Below are 13,973 nucleotides of genomic sequence, written 5' to 3' on the forward strand. Positions count from 1 at the left end.
GCTCAGGAGGGGAATGTGTCTAGACTGACAGCATGGATGCATTCTACATTGCACCCCATGTGTCTTTATCACACTGTGGGAACTAGGACAGAACGAGGGCAGTACTGAGGCAGTAGCCAGGCATGATGATGATGTGGCTCACCTTGGGTTTGACGCTGCTCAGCAGCCTCAGCTTCTGTTTCTGCTCCTCAAACTGCCTCCTCTTCCTGTCCTCCTCCAGCATCCGCTGCTGCTGCTCTAGACGCTTCCTACACAACATAACACATAGAGAGCATACAACTAACACACACTGACCACATAGACAGACAGAACAACATGTAAAGAGAAAAACAGAGGGGGGAGAGAGAGGGAGGGAGGGAGAGTAAGGGAGAGCAAGACAGACAGAGACAGAGAATGGCCCTTACTGGTGTTCCTCGGCCATCTGTTTCTGCATGTCGGCAGTGTACTGGGGCCCGGGGCCCCTCATGCTCATGAACTGTGGCTGGCCCATGAACTGCATCCCAGGGGCCTGCATTCCCATGGCCATCCCACCCTGCACAAAATGAACGCACACACACACAAAGCGGAGGCCTCGTTAGCAATCATAGCATTCAATATTATCACAGCAGTAGCAGGAAACCAATGCATTTCTAAAGTGGTTGTCATACAGCAGTCACTGCATAACTACAACCACTTAGACTGGGAAAAATGTGTGCTATTAACACTATGCAATGCAGAGATGTCCTAACATGACAGCAGTGAATAGAGGAAAAGTTGTCATTTGATAAAAGAAAGAGCAAAGAGACCGAGATAAAGGCAGAGGATTTGGTAAGGATGAGGCAATACCCTGCAAAGGGCTCCTTCTTCTAAATGTCTAGCCTGAATGAGAGAGGTAGCTTGAGGCAGTCTGCTCTCTTATAAAGAGCAGCATTACAGGAGAGATGGTCTTGCCCTTCTTCTTTTGGCTTATTTAAAACCTCAGAGGACCACATTGCCTGTAATGTAAAACAGAGTACCTTCACTCTAGAGTAGGGGTGTCAAACTCATTCCACGGAGGGCCGAGTGTCTGCAGGTTTTTGGTTTTTCCTTTCAATTAATACCTAGACAACCAGGTGAGGGGAGTTCTTTACTAATTAGTTAACTTAATTAATCAATCAAGTACAAGGGAGGAGTGAAAACCCGCAGACACTCGGCCCTCAGTTGAATAAGTTTGACACGTGCTCTAGAGTAATATGTTGTGGCCATTGCCTTCAAATACACACACTCGTACACGCACACACAAACCACCTGCATAGGCATGGCACCAGGAGGCATCTGGCCTCCGAAGTTCATTCCCATCATTCCTTGCATGTTGGGCTGCATTTGGACTTGAACCATACCAGGGAATCCCTGTTGTTGCTGCTGCTGCTGCATGGGCATCATACCTGGAAGAAAACACACAACAAATGTCCAGTCAATCATAAGCTCTGCAAATGGCTATACTGACAAAGGGTTGTTGCAAACCGTAAAGATAACATGTAGTCATTAAAGCGTGAACATGTACTATATAAGTAGAGTTGGCCTAACTGGACTGGAGTGTGCTATTGGAACTCCCCCAGACATAGGCTAGATGAGCATTGTGCCAGTGAATTATTATTGCTAACACATTTCCTGGACAGCGAAGAGTAAACAGAGGCTTGGAAACAACCCAATCTGTTTTGCCTGTGTGAGTGGAGTGCTGTGACAGCTCAGAGTAAAACAGAGGAGTACTAGGGAATAGAACTAGAGAGTGCGTTTGTTTGCACAGATGCTCTGGCTGACAGTCCCCCTGGAGCCTCCACATGATTTACCATATAACGCCCCAACCGGGCTGAATAATGGGTTATGGCTCATCCAAACAAAGTGCTGCATGCATTCTGATGCGTATTGAAACATCTAACGACCCCCAACACAGCCACAAGGGTGTGTGTGTGTATGTTTACCTAATAAACTATCAATAACAGATAGGACATAAGCCTAGGCCCTATGTATTGTATTTGACTGATGGTGTTGTTGATAGTGCACAATGCACATCTGAACTGACTTCACTCTGATAGAAAAACATCCTTATGAGTTATTGGTTAGGTCTATTTACTGAATTCAAAAATGTCTCAAGAAACCAGGGCACATAGGAGAGTGAAGTGCCTGAGGAGATTTGGAAAAGTAGTGCTGACTGACAGGACACGTCACACTATTCCCTATATAGTGCACAACTGGTCAAAAGTACTGCACTAAATAGGGAGCCATTTGGGTTGCAGAGTGTAGGATGACTCACCTTGTGGCGGTCCCAGGCCCCCTCCAACAGGATAAATAAAACTGCAGGAGAGAAGGAAAAACACAGGTCAATAAACACAGCTAGAGACAAGCCTAAAGGGAAGACTAATGGAGAACATCTAGGCTGAAATCATTCAACTGTCACTCATATAGGTTCAGAGATGTTAGAAATCAAACTGGATGGACAACAAATTTCTAGTTAACAAACTATAGTTTTGGCATGTCGGTTAGGACATCTACTTTGTGCATGACACAAGTAATTTTTCCAACAATTGTTTAGACAGATGATTTCATTTATAATTCACTGTATCACAATTCCAGTGGGTCAGAAGTTTACATACACCAAGTTGACTGTGCCTTTAAACAGCTTGGAAAATTACAGAAAACTATGTCATGGCTTTAGAAGCTTCTGATAGGCTAATTGACATCATTTGAGTCAATTGGAGGTGTACCTGTGGATGTATTTCAAGGCCTACTTTCAAACTCAGTGGCTCTTTGCTAGACATTATGGGAAAATCAAAAGAAATCAGCCAAGACCTCAGAAACAAAATGGTAGACCTCCACAAGTCTGGTTCATCCTTTCCAAACGCCTGAAGGTACCACGTTCATCTGTACAAACACTGACTCAGTTACACCAGCTCTGTCAGGAGGAATGAGCCAACATTCACCCAACTTATTGTGGGAAGCTTGAGGAAGGCTACCCGAAACGTTTGATCAAAGTTAAACAATTTATAAGGCAATGCTACCAATACTAATTGAGTGTATGTAAACTTCTGACCCACTGGGAATGTGATGAAAGAAATCAAATCTGAAATAAATCATGCCCTCTACTATTATTCTGACATTTCACATCCTTAAAATAAAGTGGTGATTCTAACTGACCTAAGACAGGGAATTTTTACTACGATTAAATGTCAGGAATTGTGAAAAACTGAGTTTAAATGAATTTGGCTACGATGTATGCAAACGCCTGACTTCAACTGTATACAGTGCCTTGCGAAAGTATTCGGCCCCCTTGAACTTTGCGACCTTTTGCCACATTTCAGGCTTCAAACATAAAGATATAAAACTTTATTTTCAACAACAAGTGGGACACAATCATGAAGTGGAACGACATTTATTGGATATTTCAAACTTTTTTAACAAAACAAAAACTGAAAAATTGGGCGTGCAAAATTATTCAGCCCCCTTAAGTTAATACTTTGTAGCGCCACCTTTTGCTGCGATTACAGCTGTAAGTCGCTTGGGGTATGTCTCTATCAGTTTTGCACATCGAGAGACTGACATTTTTTCCCATTCCTCCTTGCAAAACAGCTCGAGCTCAGTGAGGTTGGATGGAGAGCATTTGTGAACAGCAGTTTTCAGTTCTTTCCACAGATTCTCGATTGGATTCAGGTCTGGACTTTGACTTGGCCATTCTTTTTGAACCATTCCATTGTAGATTTTGCTTTATGTTTTGGATCATTGTCTTGTTGGAAGACAAATCTCCATCCCAGTCTCAGGTCTTTTGCAGACTCCATCAGGTTTTCTTCCAGAATGGTCCTGTATTTGGCTCCATCCATCTTCCCATCAATTTTAACCATCTTCCCTGTCCCTGCTGAAGAAAAGCAGGCCCAAAACATGATGCTGCCACCACCATGTTTGACAGTGGGGATGGTGTGTTCAGGGTGATGAGCTGTGTTGCTTTGACGCCAAACAATGTTTTGCATTGTTACCAAAAGTTCAATTTTGGTTTCATCTGACCAGAGCACCTTCTTCCACATGTTTGGTGTGTCTCCCAGGTGGCTTGTGGCAAACTTTAAACAACACTTTTTATGGATATCTTTAAGAAATGGCTTTCTTCTTGCCACTCTTCCATAAAGGCCAGATTTGTGCAATATACGACTGATTGTTGTCCTATGGACAGAGTCTCCCACCTCAGCTGTAGATCTCTGCAGTTCATCCAGAGTGATCATGGGCCTCTTGGCTGCATCTCTGATCAGTCTTCTCCATGTATGAGCTGAAAGTTTAGAGGGACGGCCAGGTCTTGGTAGATTTGCAGTGGTCTGATACTCCTTCCATTTCAATATTATCGCTTGCACAGTGCTCCTTGGGATGTTTAAAGCTTGGGAAATCTTTTTGTATCCAAATCCGGCTTTAAACTTCTTCACAACAGTATCTCGGACCTGCCTGGTGTGTTCCTTGTTCTTCATGATGCTCTCTGCGCTTTTAACGGACCTCTGAGACTATCACAGTGCAGGTGCATTTATACGGAGACTTGATTACACACAGGTGGATTGTATTTATCATCATTAGTCATTTAGGTCAACATTGGATCATTCAGAGATCCTCACTGAACTTCTGGAAAGAGTTTGCTGCACTGAAAGTAAAGGGGCTGAATAATTTTGCACGCCCAATTTTTCAGTTTTTGATTTGTTAAAAAAGTTTGAAATATCCAATAAATGTCGTTCCACTTCATGATTGTGTCCCACTTGTTGTTGATTCTTCACAAAAAAATACAGTTTTATATCTTTATGTTTGAAGCCTGAAATGTGGCAAAAGGTCGCAAAGTTCAAGGGGGCCGAATACTTTCGCAAGGCACTGTGTGTGTATATATATATATATATATATATATATATATATATATATATATATATGTATATATACATACATACCCATATACACATATATATATATATATATTTACCCCAAAAATATATGGGGGATTGGAAATTACATTGATGGAAGCCACAATCTATCCTCAATATTAAAGCTGATCCACCCCCTAAAAAACTATAAATAAACAAAAACTGTCTCTCATAATAGGCTATGGCATAAAGCTAGGAAAGATTGAGCTATTCATCAAACATCATTCAGCAAATGGATCATTATCAGTTCACACACCAATAATTTGTCAGACTTTAGGCAATGTGACACAATAGCTATCATTTTAATCATTCACGTTACAAAGCATTGCCAAAACTGGAGATTGGATATGATTTCCTTACAATGGCACGGAGACCATTGTAAGGAAGTAAAATAATAAACATGCAACTGTATGGTGATGTGGCAGCACCTAACCTCCCTTTCTCTGTTCCGTCTTTTTATTTCGGGCACTTTTCTGTTCGGCTAGGCAGCCTGGACTTCAGTGTGGCCCTTACTGTTCTAGCTCACCGCTTTCCAGGGAATGCATGAATGAATATTGCATTGATCGCGAGGACTAAACTTGACAAGCAGGAAGAAAAATGTATCAAATAACACTTGGCTGTTGCTCAGAACAACATTTATCGATCAGGGAATGAGCTCCTCTGACAACAGCCATTACGGAATTCTTCTCCTAGTGTATCCATGCTCTAATTTGCCATAATGGTTAAGTAAAAACAGCCAGACATATGGTTTTAATGGGATGCACATCAGTGCACATCAGTGGTTGTTTCATGTGCTGTAATTGATGGAGACTATGTCTAGATCAAATTCAGACAGACAGGAATCTATAGAAACTTTTTTATCTATAGAAACACAAAATGTAGGCTAAATTCTAAGAGCAGACAGTCAGAGAATGAGGTAAGAGACAGAGGGATAAAGAGTGAACAAGGCCAGCTTGGCACTATGACGCAGTCTGCTTCTTCTCTGACGCCTCCTCTCATTGGTTCTGTGGTCACACTGATGCTGGAGGAGAAAAGAGATGGATGAGGATACAAGAAGACAGCACTAGCCTACCTGGGCCCATCATAACACCTGAGACTACCAATACCCAGCTAAGCCCACTAGCCCAGTCCATCCTACAGAGCAGTACACTGGACAATGAGGCTTCACTTCACAACTGCCATTTCAGGCAAATCTGAGTTCGCGCCCAGGCTCTGTCGCAGCCGGCCACGACCGGGAGGTCCGTGGGGCGACGCACAATTGGCCTAGCGTCGTCCGGGTTAGGGAGGCCGGTAGGGATATCCTTGTCTCATCGCGCACCAGCGACTCCTGTGGCGGGCAGGGCGCAGTGCGCGCTAACCAAGGTCGCCAGGTGCACAGTGTTTCCTCCGACACATTGGTGCGGAGGATGCGGAGGATCCGGGTTGGATGCGCACTCGGTTAAGAAGCAGTGCAGCTTGGATGGGTTGTGTTTCGGAGGACGCATGGCTTTCGACCTTCGTCTCTCCCGAGCCCGTACGGGAGTCTGTTTTTCTATTTTAGAATTCCCAGAATCATAAAATGATCATTTGAAAAAAACGTAACATTCCTTTGTTTACAAATGCAATAACAATACCAGGACGCTTTCCCTTGACCTGGGCTTGATGTGGAGTGAGAGATTCTGGCTCACATCTGTTCTCCCTCAGATTTAGCCTGTAGCTTTACAGAGCTTTAATAGCAGTGCTATGCTACGCAACCACAGCAATTGAAACCCCCTGGAATAACAGTGCAGATTAACCCAGAGTGAGATCAGCAGTGCCAGTGATGCGAGCTGTGGGCTCTGTATAGGCCATCGTAGGACTAATTTAAGGCTTGAGCCATGCCACCAGGTGCTTCTACCACAGTAACTAGCGTACCAGATCCTTATCTATTATTAGGCCTAATGTGCTTACTCCTTTTCACTCTGGTAACAAATTTCAACAAAAGCACTGATCATTCAACATTAATGAACACCTCATATGAGCCTTAAATTATGTAGTGCATCTATCTATTGCAATGTGCACTCACTGCACTGTAACCTAATGTAAACCATACTTTTGAAGCCTTTCATACTTTAAATTCTCTTGGCATTTTGGACACAATTAATGAATAATGTGCACACTGAAAGTTCTGGAAGCACCAATTGTCCTATTAGCTAGGTTGTTGTCCTACATCTTAGTCATGTACCCTCCCAAAATCAGATTAAACAGCTCAGCTTTAAAACATTAATATGACACTTAACTATGAACCTATTTATTATACTGTATAACCATTTAACCTGTCTTGAGCAATTCATCCAAGTACAATTTCTCAGTCTCACTCATCCAACCACTTTGAATGAAGATTAATGCTACATATAGCTGAGGTTTTCCCACAAGCTCAACAGAACTCCAAAAGTGATCTAGTACCTGTTGCTATAGTACAGCTCTCCTATCGCAACTCCCTGTAGGCCTAGTGGTGTGCTAGTCAAATCATTCTTTATTTGCCACATGCGCTGAATACAACAAGTGTCAATGGGTCAATGTAGGGTCAATGTAAATTGTCCGGTGGTGATTTTTATGAGTTGTTCAGCAGTCTAATGGCTTGGGGGTAGAAGCTGTTGAGGAGCCTTTTGGTCCTAGACTTGGCTGACAATTTTATGGGCTTTCCACTGACACTGCCTATTATATAGGTCCTGGATTGCAGGAAGATTGGCCCCAGTGATGCACTGGGTTGTTCGCACTACCCTCTAGCGCCTTACAGTCAGATGCCGAGCAGTTTCCATACCTGGCGGTGATGCAACCGGTCAGGATGTTCACGATGGTGCAGCTGTAGTACCTTTTGAGGATCTGGGGGCCGATGACAAATCTTTTCAGTCTCCTGAGGGGGAAATGGTTTTGTTGTGCCCTCTTCACGACTGTCTTGACTATGTTTGGACCATAATGATGTGGACACCACGGAACTTGAAACTCTCGACCCGCTCCACTACAGCCCCTTCGATGTTAATGGGGGCCTGTTCGGCCCGCCTTTTCCTGTAGTCCACGATCAGCTCCATTGTCTTGCTCACATTGAGGGAGAGGTTGTTGTCCTGGCACCGTACTGCCAGTTCTCTGACCTCCTCCCTATAGGCCGTCTCATCGTTGTCGGTGATCAGGCCTACCACTGTTGTGTCGTCAGCAAACCTAATGATGGTGTTGGAGTCGTGTTTGGCCACGCAGTCGTGGGTGAACAGGGAATACAGGAGGGGACTAAGTACACACCCCTGAGGGGACCCAGTGTTAAGGATCAGCGTGTGACAGAGTCATGTTGCCTACTCTTACCACCTGGGGGCAGCCCATCAGGAAGTCCAGGATCCAGATGCAGAGTGAGGTATTCAGTTCCAGTGTCCTTAGCTTAGTGATGAGCTTCATGGGTACTGTGGTGTTGAACGCTGAGCTGTAGTCGATGACCAGCATTCTCACATAGCTGTACCTTTTGTCCAGGTGAGAAAAGGCAGTGTTGAATGCCATTGAGATTGTGTCATCTGTGGATCTGTTGGGACGGTATGTGAATTGGAGTGGGTCTAGGGTGTCCGGGAGGATGCTGTTGATGTGAGCCATGACCAGCCTTTCAAAGTACTTCATGGCTACCGACGTGAGTGCCACAGGGCGGTAATCATTTAGGCAGGTTACCTTCACTTCCTTGGGCACAGGGACTATGGTGGTCTGCTTGAACCATGTAAGTATTACAGCCTCAGAGAAAATGTCAGTGAAGACACTTGACAGTTGGTCCACGCATGCTTTGAGTATACGTCCTGGTAATCCGTCTGGCCCAATGGCTTTGTGAATGTTGACCTGTTTAAAGGTTGTTCACATCGGCTACCGAGAGCATTATCACACAGTCATCCAGAACAGATGGTGCTTTCGTGCATGCTTCAGTGTTGCTTGCCTCGAAGTGAGCATAAAAGGCATTTAGCCTGTCTGGTAGACTCACATCACTGGGCAGCTCGCATCTGGGTTTCCCTTTGTAGTCTGTAATAGTTTTCAAGCCCTGTCACATCCAACAAGCGTCAGAGCTGGTGAAGTAGGATTCAATCTTAATCCTGTATTGACACTTTGCTTGTTTGATGGTTCGTCTGAGGGCATAGCGGGATTCCTTATAAGCGTCCGGATGAGTCTCCCGCTACTTGATGCGGATGTTGCCTGTAATCCATGGCTTCTGGTTGGAATATGTATTGACGTCATTGATGCACTTATTGATGAAGCCGATGACTGAGGTGGTGTATTCTTCAATGCCATTGGAGGAATCCCGGAACATATTCCAGTCTGTTTTCTAACAATTGCTAGTAAAACAGTCCTGTAGCTACGAATAATACAGATGATAACTCTCTTGGTAGATATTGTGGTCGACAACTTAACATAAGGTACTCTACCTCAGGCGAGCAATACCTCGAGACTTCCTTAATATTAGACATCACGCACCAGCTGTTATTGACAAAAAGACACACCCTCCTACCCCTCGTCTTACCAGAGGTAGCGTCTCTGTTCTGCCGGTGCATGGAAAATCCCGCCAGTTCTATATTGTCTGCTTCTTCGTTCAGCCACGTCTCCGCGAAACATAAGATGTTACAGTCCCGTTGGTAGGATAATCTTAATAGTAGGTCATCAATTTTATTTTATAACGATTGAGCGTTAGCAAGGAGAATGGAAGGCATTGGGAGCTTATTCGCTTGCCTCCGGCTTCTCAGAAGGTTCCCCTATCTGCGTCTCCTTTCCCGGCGTCTTTTCTTCACACAAAAGGCGTGGATCTGGGCCCGTTCCAGTGAAAGCATGATATCCTCCTCGTCGGACTCGTTAAAGGAAAATGTTCTTCCATTCCGCGGTGAGAAATCGCTTTTCTGATGTCCAGAAGCTATTTTCGGTCATAAGAGACGGTAGCAGCAACATTATGTACACAATACGATACAAAATAAGTTACACAAAATGCTAAAAAAAATTGCAAAATTGTTTGGGAGAATGTAAAACGTCAGCCATGTTCTTCGGCGCCATCTTTTCTTTTCTTAGACCCATGATATGTCAGACTTTCTGGTCAAAAGTAGTGCACTGCATAGATGATAGGGTGCCATTTGGGACATAACATCAGTGCTATGCCAGGCAGCAGGGCCAATGAAGAGTAGATTCATGCCTCTGGCTCCTGTTGACAGCCTGGTATCAGGATGGGTTTCATTATTTCCAGGCTTGCTGCCAGCACATCGCCTGCCTGCTCCTCTTCCCTGGCTCAGTGTGCCACATTCTGTCATCAAGTACACCACACACTATCAGTCATACACAACACGGCAAAGCTATACACAGCTAGCCCCGGTCACGTTCGCTGATCTGAGACCACTCTTCTTGAACTGCACTGTTGATTAAGGGCCTGTAAGTAAGAATTTCATGGTAAAGTCAACACTTGTTGTATTCGGCGCATGTGACAAATAAAGTTTGATTTGATTTTATAGACTCCTCACTAATAGGGAAGGGGGAGAGGCCTGAATAATACCTATAGAACCAGAGAAAGTATTCTCTACAGATCTTAGATTTCAATATGGATGAGTTCAGCTGCTCAGCACTCTAAATCAGCACTTCACCTATATCTGACCCCCACCAATGGTCTTAATGTACACCAATGTCAGGACAAGAAATGTCTCCAGAACATTTGTTAGCCAGAGACAAACATCACCTGTTATTTTCTATGAGACCATATGTGAGATAGGCTACTCTGGCCAGCCTAATCTGTAAACCTAATCTTAAACTATTTGGTTTCCTCAGCTGCAGTATCTGTATCACCTGGCTGGTCGGGTTCAGAGGCAAGTAGCAGGCAGACATTCATTATTCACACTGCTCAGCTCAGGCCCAAGCTGGTGATGAAAAAGTCATGGGGCTAGCCTTTTCATCTCCACTATAGGACGAGCTGCTGCTTCACCTATATCAACAGGCTCATGCAGGAGTCAGCAGGACTCAAGATTTAACTAAATATTTACCATTTATCATAGACCTCTACACCAATCACTAATAACTGAGAGGAGATTTAAAACCAAGGCCTTATTTCACTACAACAGCTCAGGTTTAACACTTGAACTGCCTGGCCTTCAGCCTAGAAGTACGCTGGTGATTCGCTGATCCACCTCTACGCAGAAAACACCATTCTGTATACATCTGGCCCTTCTTTGGACTCTCTGTTAACAAACCTCCAAACGAGCTTCAATGCCATGCAACACTCCTTCCGTGGCCTCCAACTGCACTTTAATGCTAGTAACCAATTGCTCTTCAACCAATTGTTGCCCGCCCGACTAGCATCACTACTCTGGACGGTTCTGACTTAAAATATGTGGACAACTACAAATACCTAGGTTAGACTGTAAACTCTCCTTCCAGACTCACATTAAGCATCTCCAATCCAAAATTAAATCTAGAATCGGCTTCCTTTTTCGCAACAAAGCCTCCTTCACTCATGCTGCCAAACATACCCTCATAAAACTGACTATCCTACCGATCCTTGGCTTTGCGATGTCATTTACAAAATAGCCCCCCACACTCTACTCAGGAAACTGGATGTAGTCTATCACAGTGCGATCCGTTTTGTCACCAAAGCGCCATATACTACCCACCACTGCGACCTGTACGCTCTCGTTGGCTGGTCCTCACTACATATTCGTCTATAAGTCTTTGCTAGGTAAAGCCACACCTTCTCTCAGCTCACTGGTCACCATAGCAACACCCACCCGTAGCACACGCTCCAGCAGGTATATTTCACTGGTCATCCCCAAAGCCAACACTCCCTTTGGCCGCCTTTCCTTCCAGTTCTCTGCTGCCAATGACTGAAACTAATTGCAAAAATCACTGAAGCTGGAGTCTTATATCTCCATCTCTAACTTTAAGAATCAGCTGTCAGAGCAGCTAACCGATCACTGTACTTGTACACAGCCAATCTGTAAATAGCACACCCAACTACCTCATCCCCATATTGTTATTTATCCTCTTGCTCTTTTGCACCCCAGAATCTCTACTTGCACATCGTCATCTGCACATCACTCCAGTGTTAACGCTAAATTGTAATTATTTCACCTCTATGTCCTATTTATTGCCTTACCTCCCTACTCTTCTATATTTGCACACACCGTACATAGATTTTTCTATTGTGTTATTGACTGTACGTTTGTTTATGTGTAACTCTGTGTTGTTGTCTTTGTCGCACTGCTTTGCTTTATCTTGGCCAGGTCGCAGTTGTAAATGAGAACTTGTTCTCAACTGACCTACCTGGTTAAATAAAGGTGAAATATATATATTTTTTAAACACACTAGAGAACGTTGAGAACTTAACTGGGCATCCCTTTTAGGATATTCATCAGATTCATAAAGCACCTAGACTTGAATAATCGCGCATAAACAATTGTAAAGCATGAATTGCATGAAGAAATATTGGTGAAAATATATGACTAAATATAACAATAAAAAAACGTAGGCCTAAAGTAAATTCGACACTTCCAGCAAATGCCACATTAACATTTTAAAAGTCTAATAAATACATTTCATATATGCTTTCGGAAGAATAATCATTTGGTTGTGCTTTTAAAGGTCTTAGGTCACATTAGAAAACTAAAAAACTATTATTTCAAAGAACATAATAGCATTTTCATTAGTTTGTTATTTTAGGCTATAAGTAAGTCCATCACAAAGAAGTCTATTATAATTTTGTTTTGGTAGGTCTATAGAAACATTGCAGAAATAAGAAAAAGCATTTAAAAGAAAATAGAATAGCATATTTTACATTTATTATGTTACTAGTCTTTGCTTAGTTGCCAGAGCAATGTTGAACGCATGGATAACACAAATATTCTTGGAAAAAGTGACGTTCGAAAATAGAGCTGCACCTCTTGAATTGAGAGTTATTTGACAAAGGTGTCATAGAAACTGCAGAATATGTCTTTCTGATACTATATAGAAAGCAAAAAAAATGTACACACATGTGACTCTGAAGATGCACCCACCCATCTCTTCATTGTACAATTTGACAACTGATAATATTATCACTCAGACTATTGTCAATTTAATCTTGTCTATAGGCTATGTCTGTCTATAGGCTATGTCTACAGGCTAACTCTTATTGTGCGTGAAATTAGTTTTGGTATAGTTTAGGTGTAGCTTCGATGGGCCGGCTACGCAGGCTGACTGGCATCGTTTGTTTCTCCTTGCTCGTCAACTTGGATAGCCACGGACAAGTTTTGCATTATTCTCAAGGACTAGTGCAGCACATAGCATGTTTTCGTTTCCCTTACAATAAATGTGATTAAAAATATAGTTAAATAAATAAATCAGTACTGTAACAGCTTCTTTTTAGCAAAGTAAAACATCCAAAGAAAATTAAATTAACCTGCTGTGCCCGGTCAAATTATTTGCCATAAACATGAGCGCCAACGCTGATAAATAGGCGTAACACAAACTTATCATTACAATATTGTCTTTCTAAATTAAATCAACCTCTTCACCCTCCTTATCATTCAGTTAGGCCTAATTTTTAATTAAATTGTGAAGTAAGGTGCACAATTATCACCCATTCATCCAGTAAGGAGAGATACACATTAGCGCCTGGGTGGGTACCAACAGCAAAAAAAAATTATACAAAATCAAACCTCAGTGTTTGTCAGCCTATGGTGGTTCTAGTGTTAAGACATGAATGATAGAGCTGACTGACTGAACTACAATAGATGTATTATAATATCAGACCAGAAGCAAAGATCAGAAAAGCAACGTTTTTAGTCTGAGCATGGATTTATCTTTCATGGGGGAGATCTAGGCTATAAGCAGGTGAGAGAAGATCATGATAAAGCCTAGATTTGGCCACTGAAAGTATAAGGCCATGGCAGCGTGCACGTCATGTCATCCCACATCTGATCAAACATCAACTTTGTCCAGGAAGATTCACCATGGCAGCACAGGTTAGCTGCTTTAGTGCTTGAACATTTAGGGATAACATCTCATGGGATTTGACCTCGGTTTTTTACGAGTTCCCAGTTGTCTTGAAAGCACCATCACCATTGAAGGAGGTTGGAGAGAATGTGTGGA

General features: G+C 43.0%; 1 protein-coding gene across 26 annotated transcripts in view; it reads right to left on the reverse strand.

The window, feature by feature from the left end:
* The window catches only part of synrg (synergin, gamma), a 45,951-nt gene that overhangs the window by 31,303 nt on the left and 675 nt on the right, over nucleotides 1-13,973 (reverse strand). For 22 of the 26 annotated variants that reach the window (XM_021587984.3, XM_090223598.1, XM_090223597.1 and 19 more), the window contains exons 2-5: nucleotides 2,273-2,313; nucleotides 1,267-1,403; nucleotides 405-532; nucleotides 143-248 (exon numbers count right to left, since the gene is read on the reverse strand). In XM_021587984.3, the coding sequence (XP_021443659.3) occupies nucleotides 143-248; nucleotides 405-532; nucleotides 1,267-1,403; nucleotides 2,273-2,313 (412 nt within the window). Of the gene's footprint in view, nucleotides 1-142; nucleotides 249-404; nucleotides 533-825; nucleotides 975-1,266; nucleotides 1,404-2,272; nucleotides 2,314-13,973 lie in introns of those variants that run through there. The other 4 variants (XM_090223596.1, XM_090223595.1, XM_090223594.1 and 1 more) reach the window with 1 other exon arrangement.

The sequence above is a fragment of the Oncorhynchus mykiss genome, chromosome 27, assembly GCF_057628025.1.
Source record: "Oncorhynchus mykiss isolate SJ-2025 chromosome 27, ASM5762802v1, whole genome shotgun sequence".
NCBI classification, from domain to species: Eukaryota; Metazoa; Chordata; class Actinopteri; order Salmoniformes; family Salmonidae; genus Oncorhynchus; species Oncorhynchus mykiss.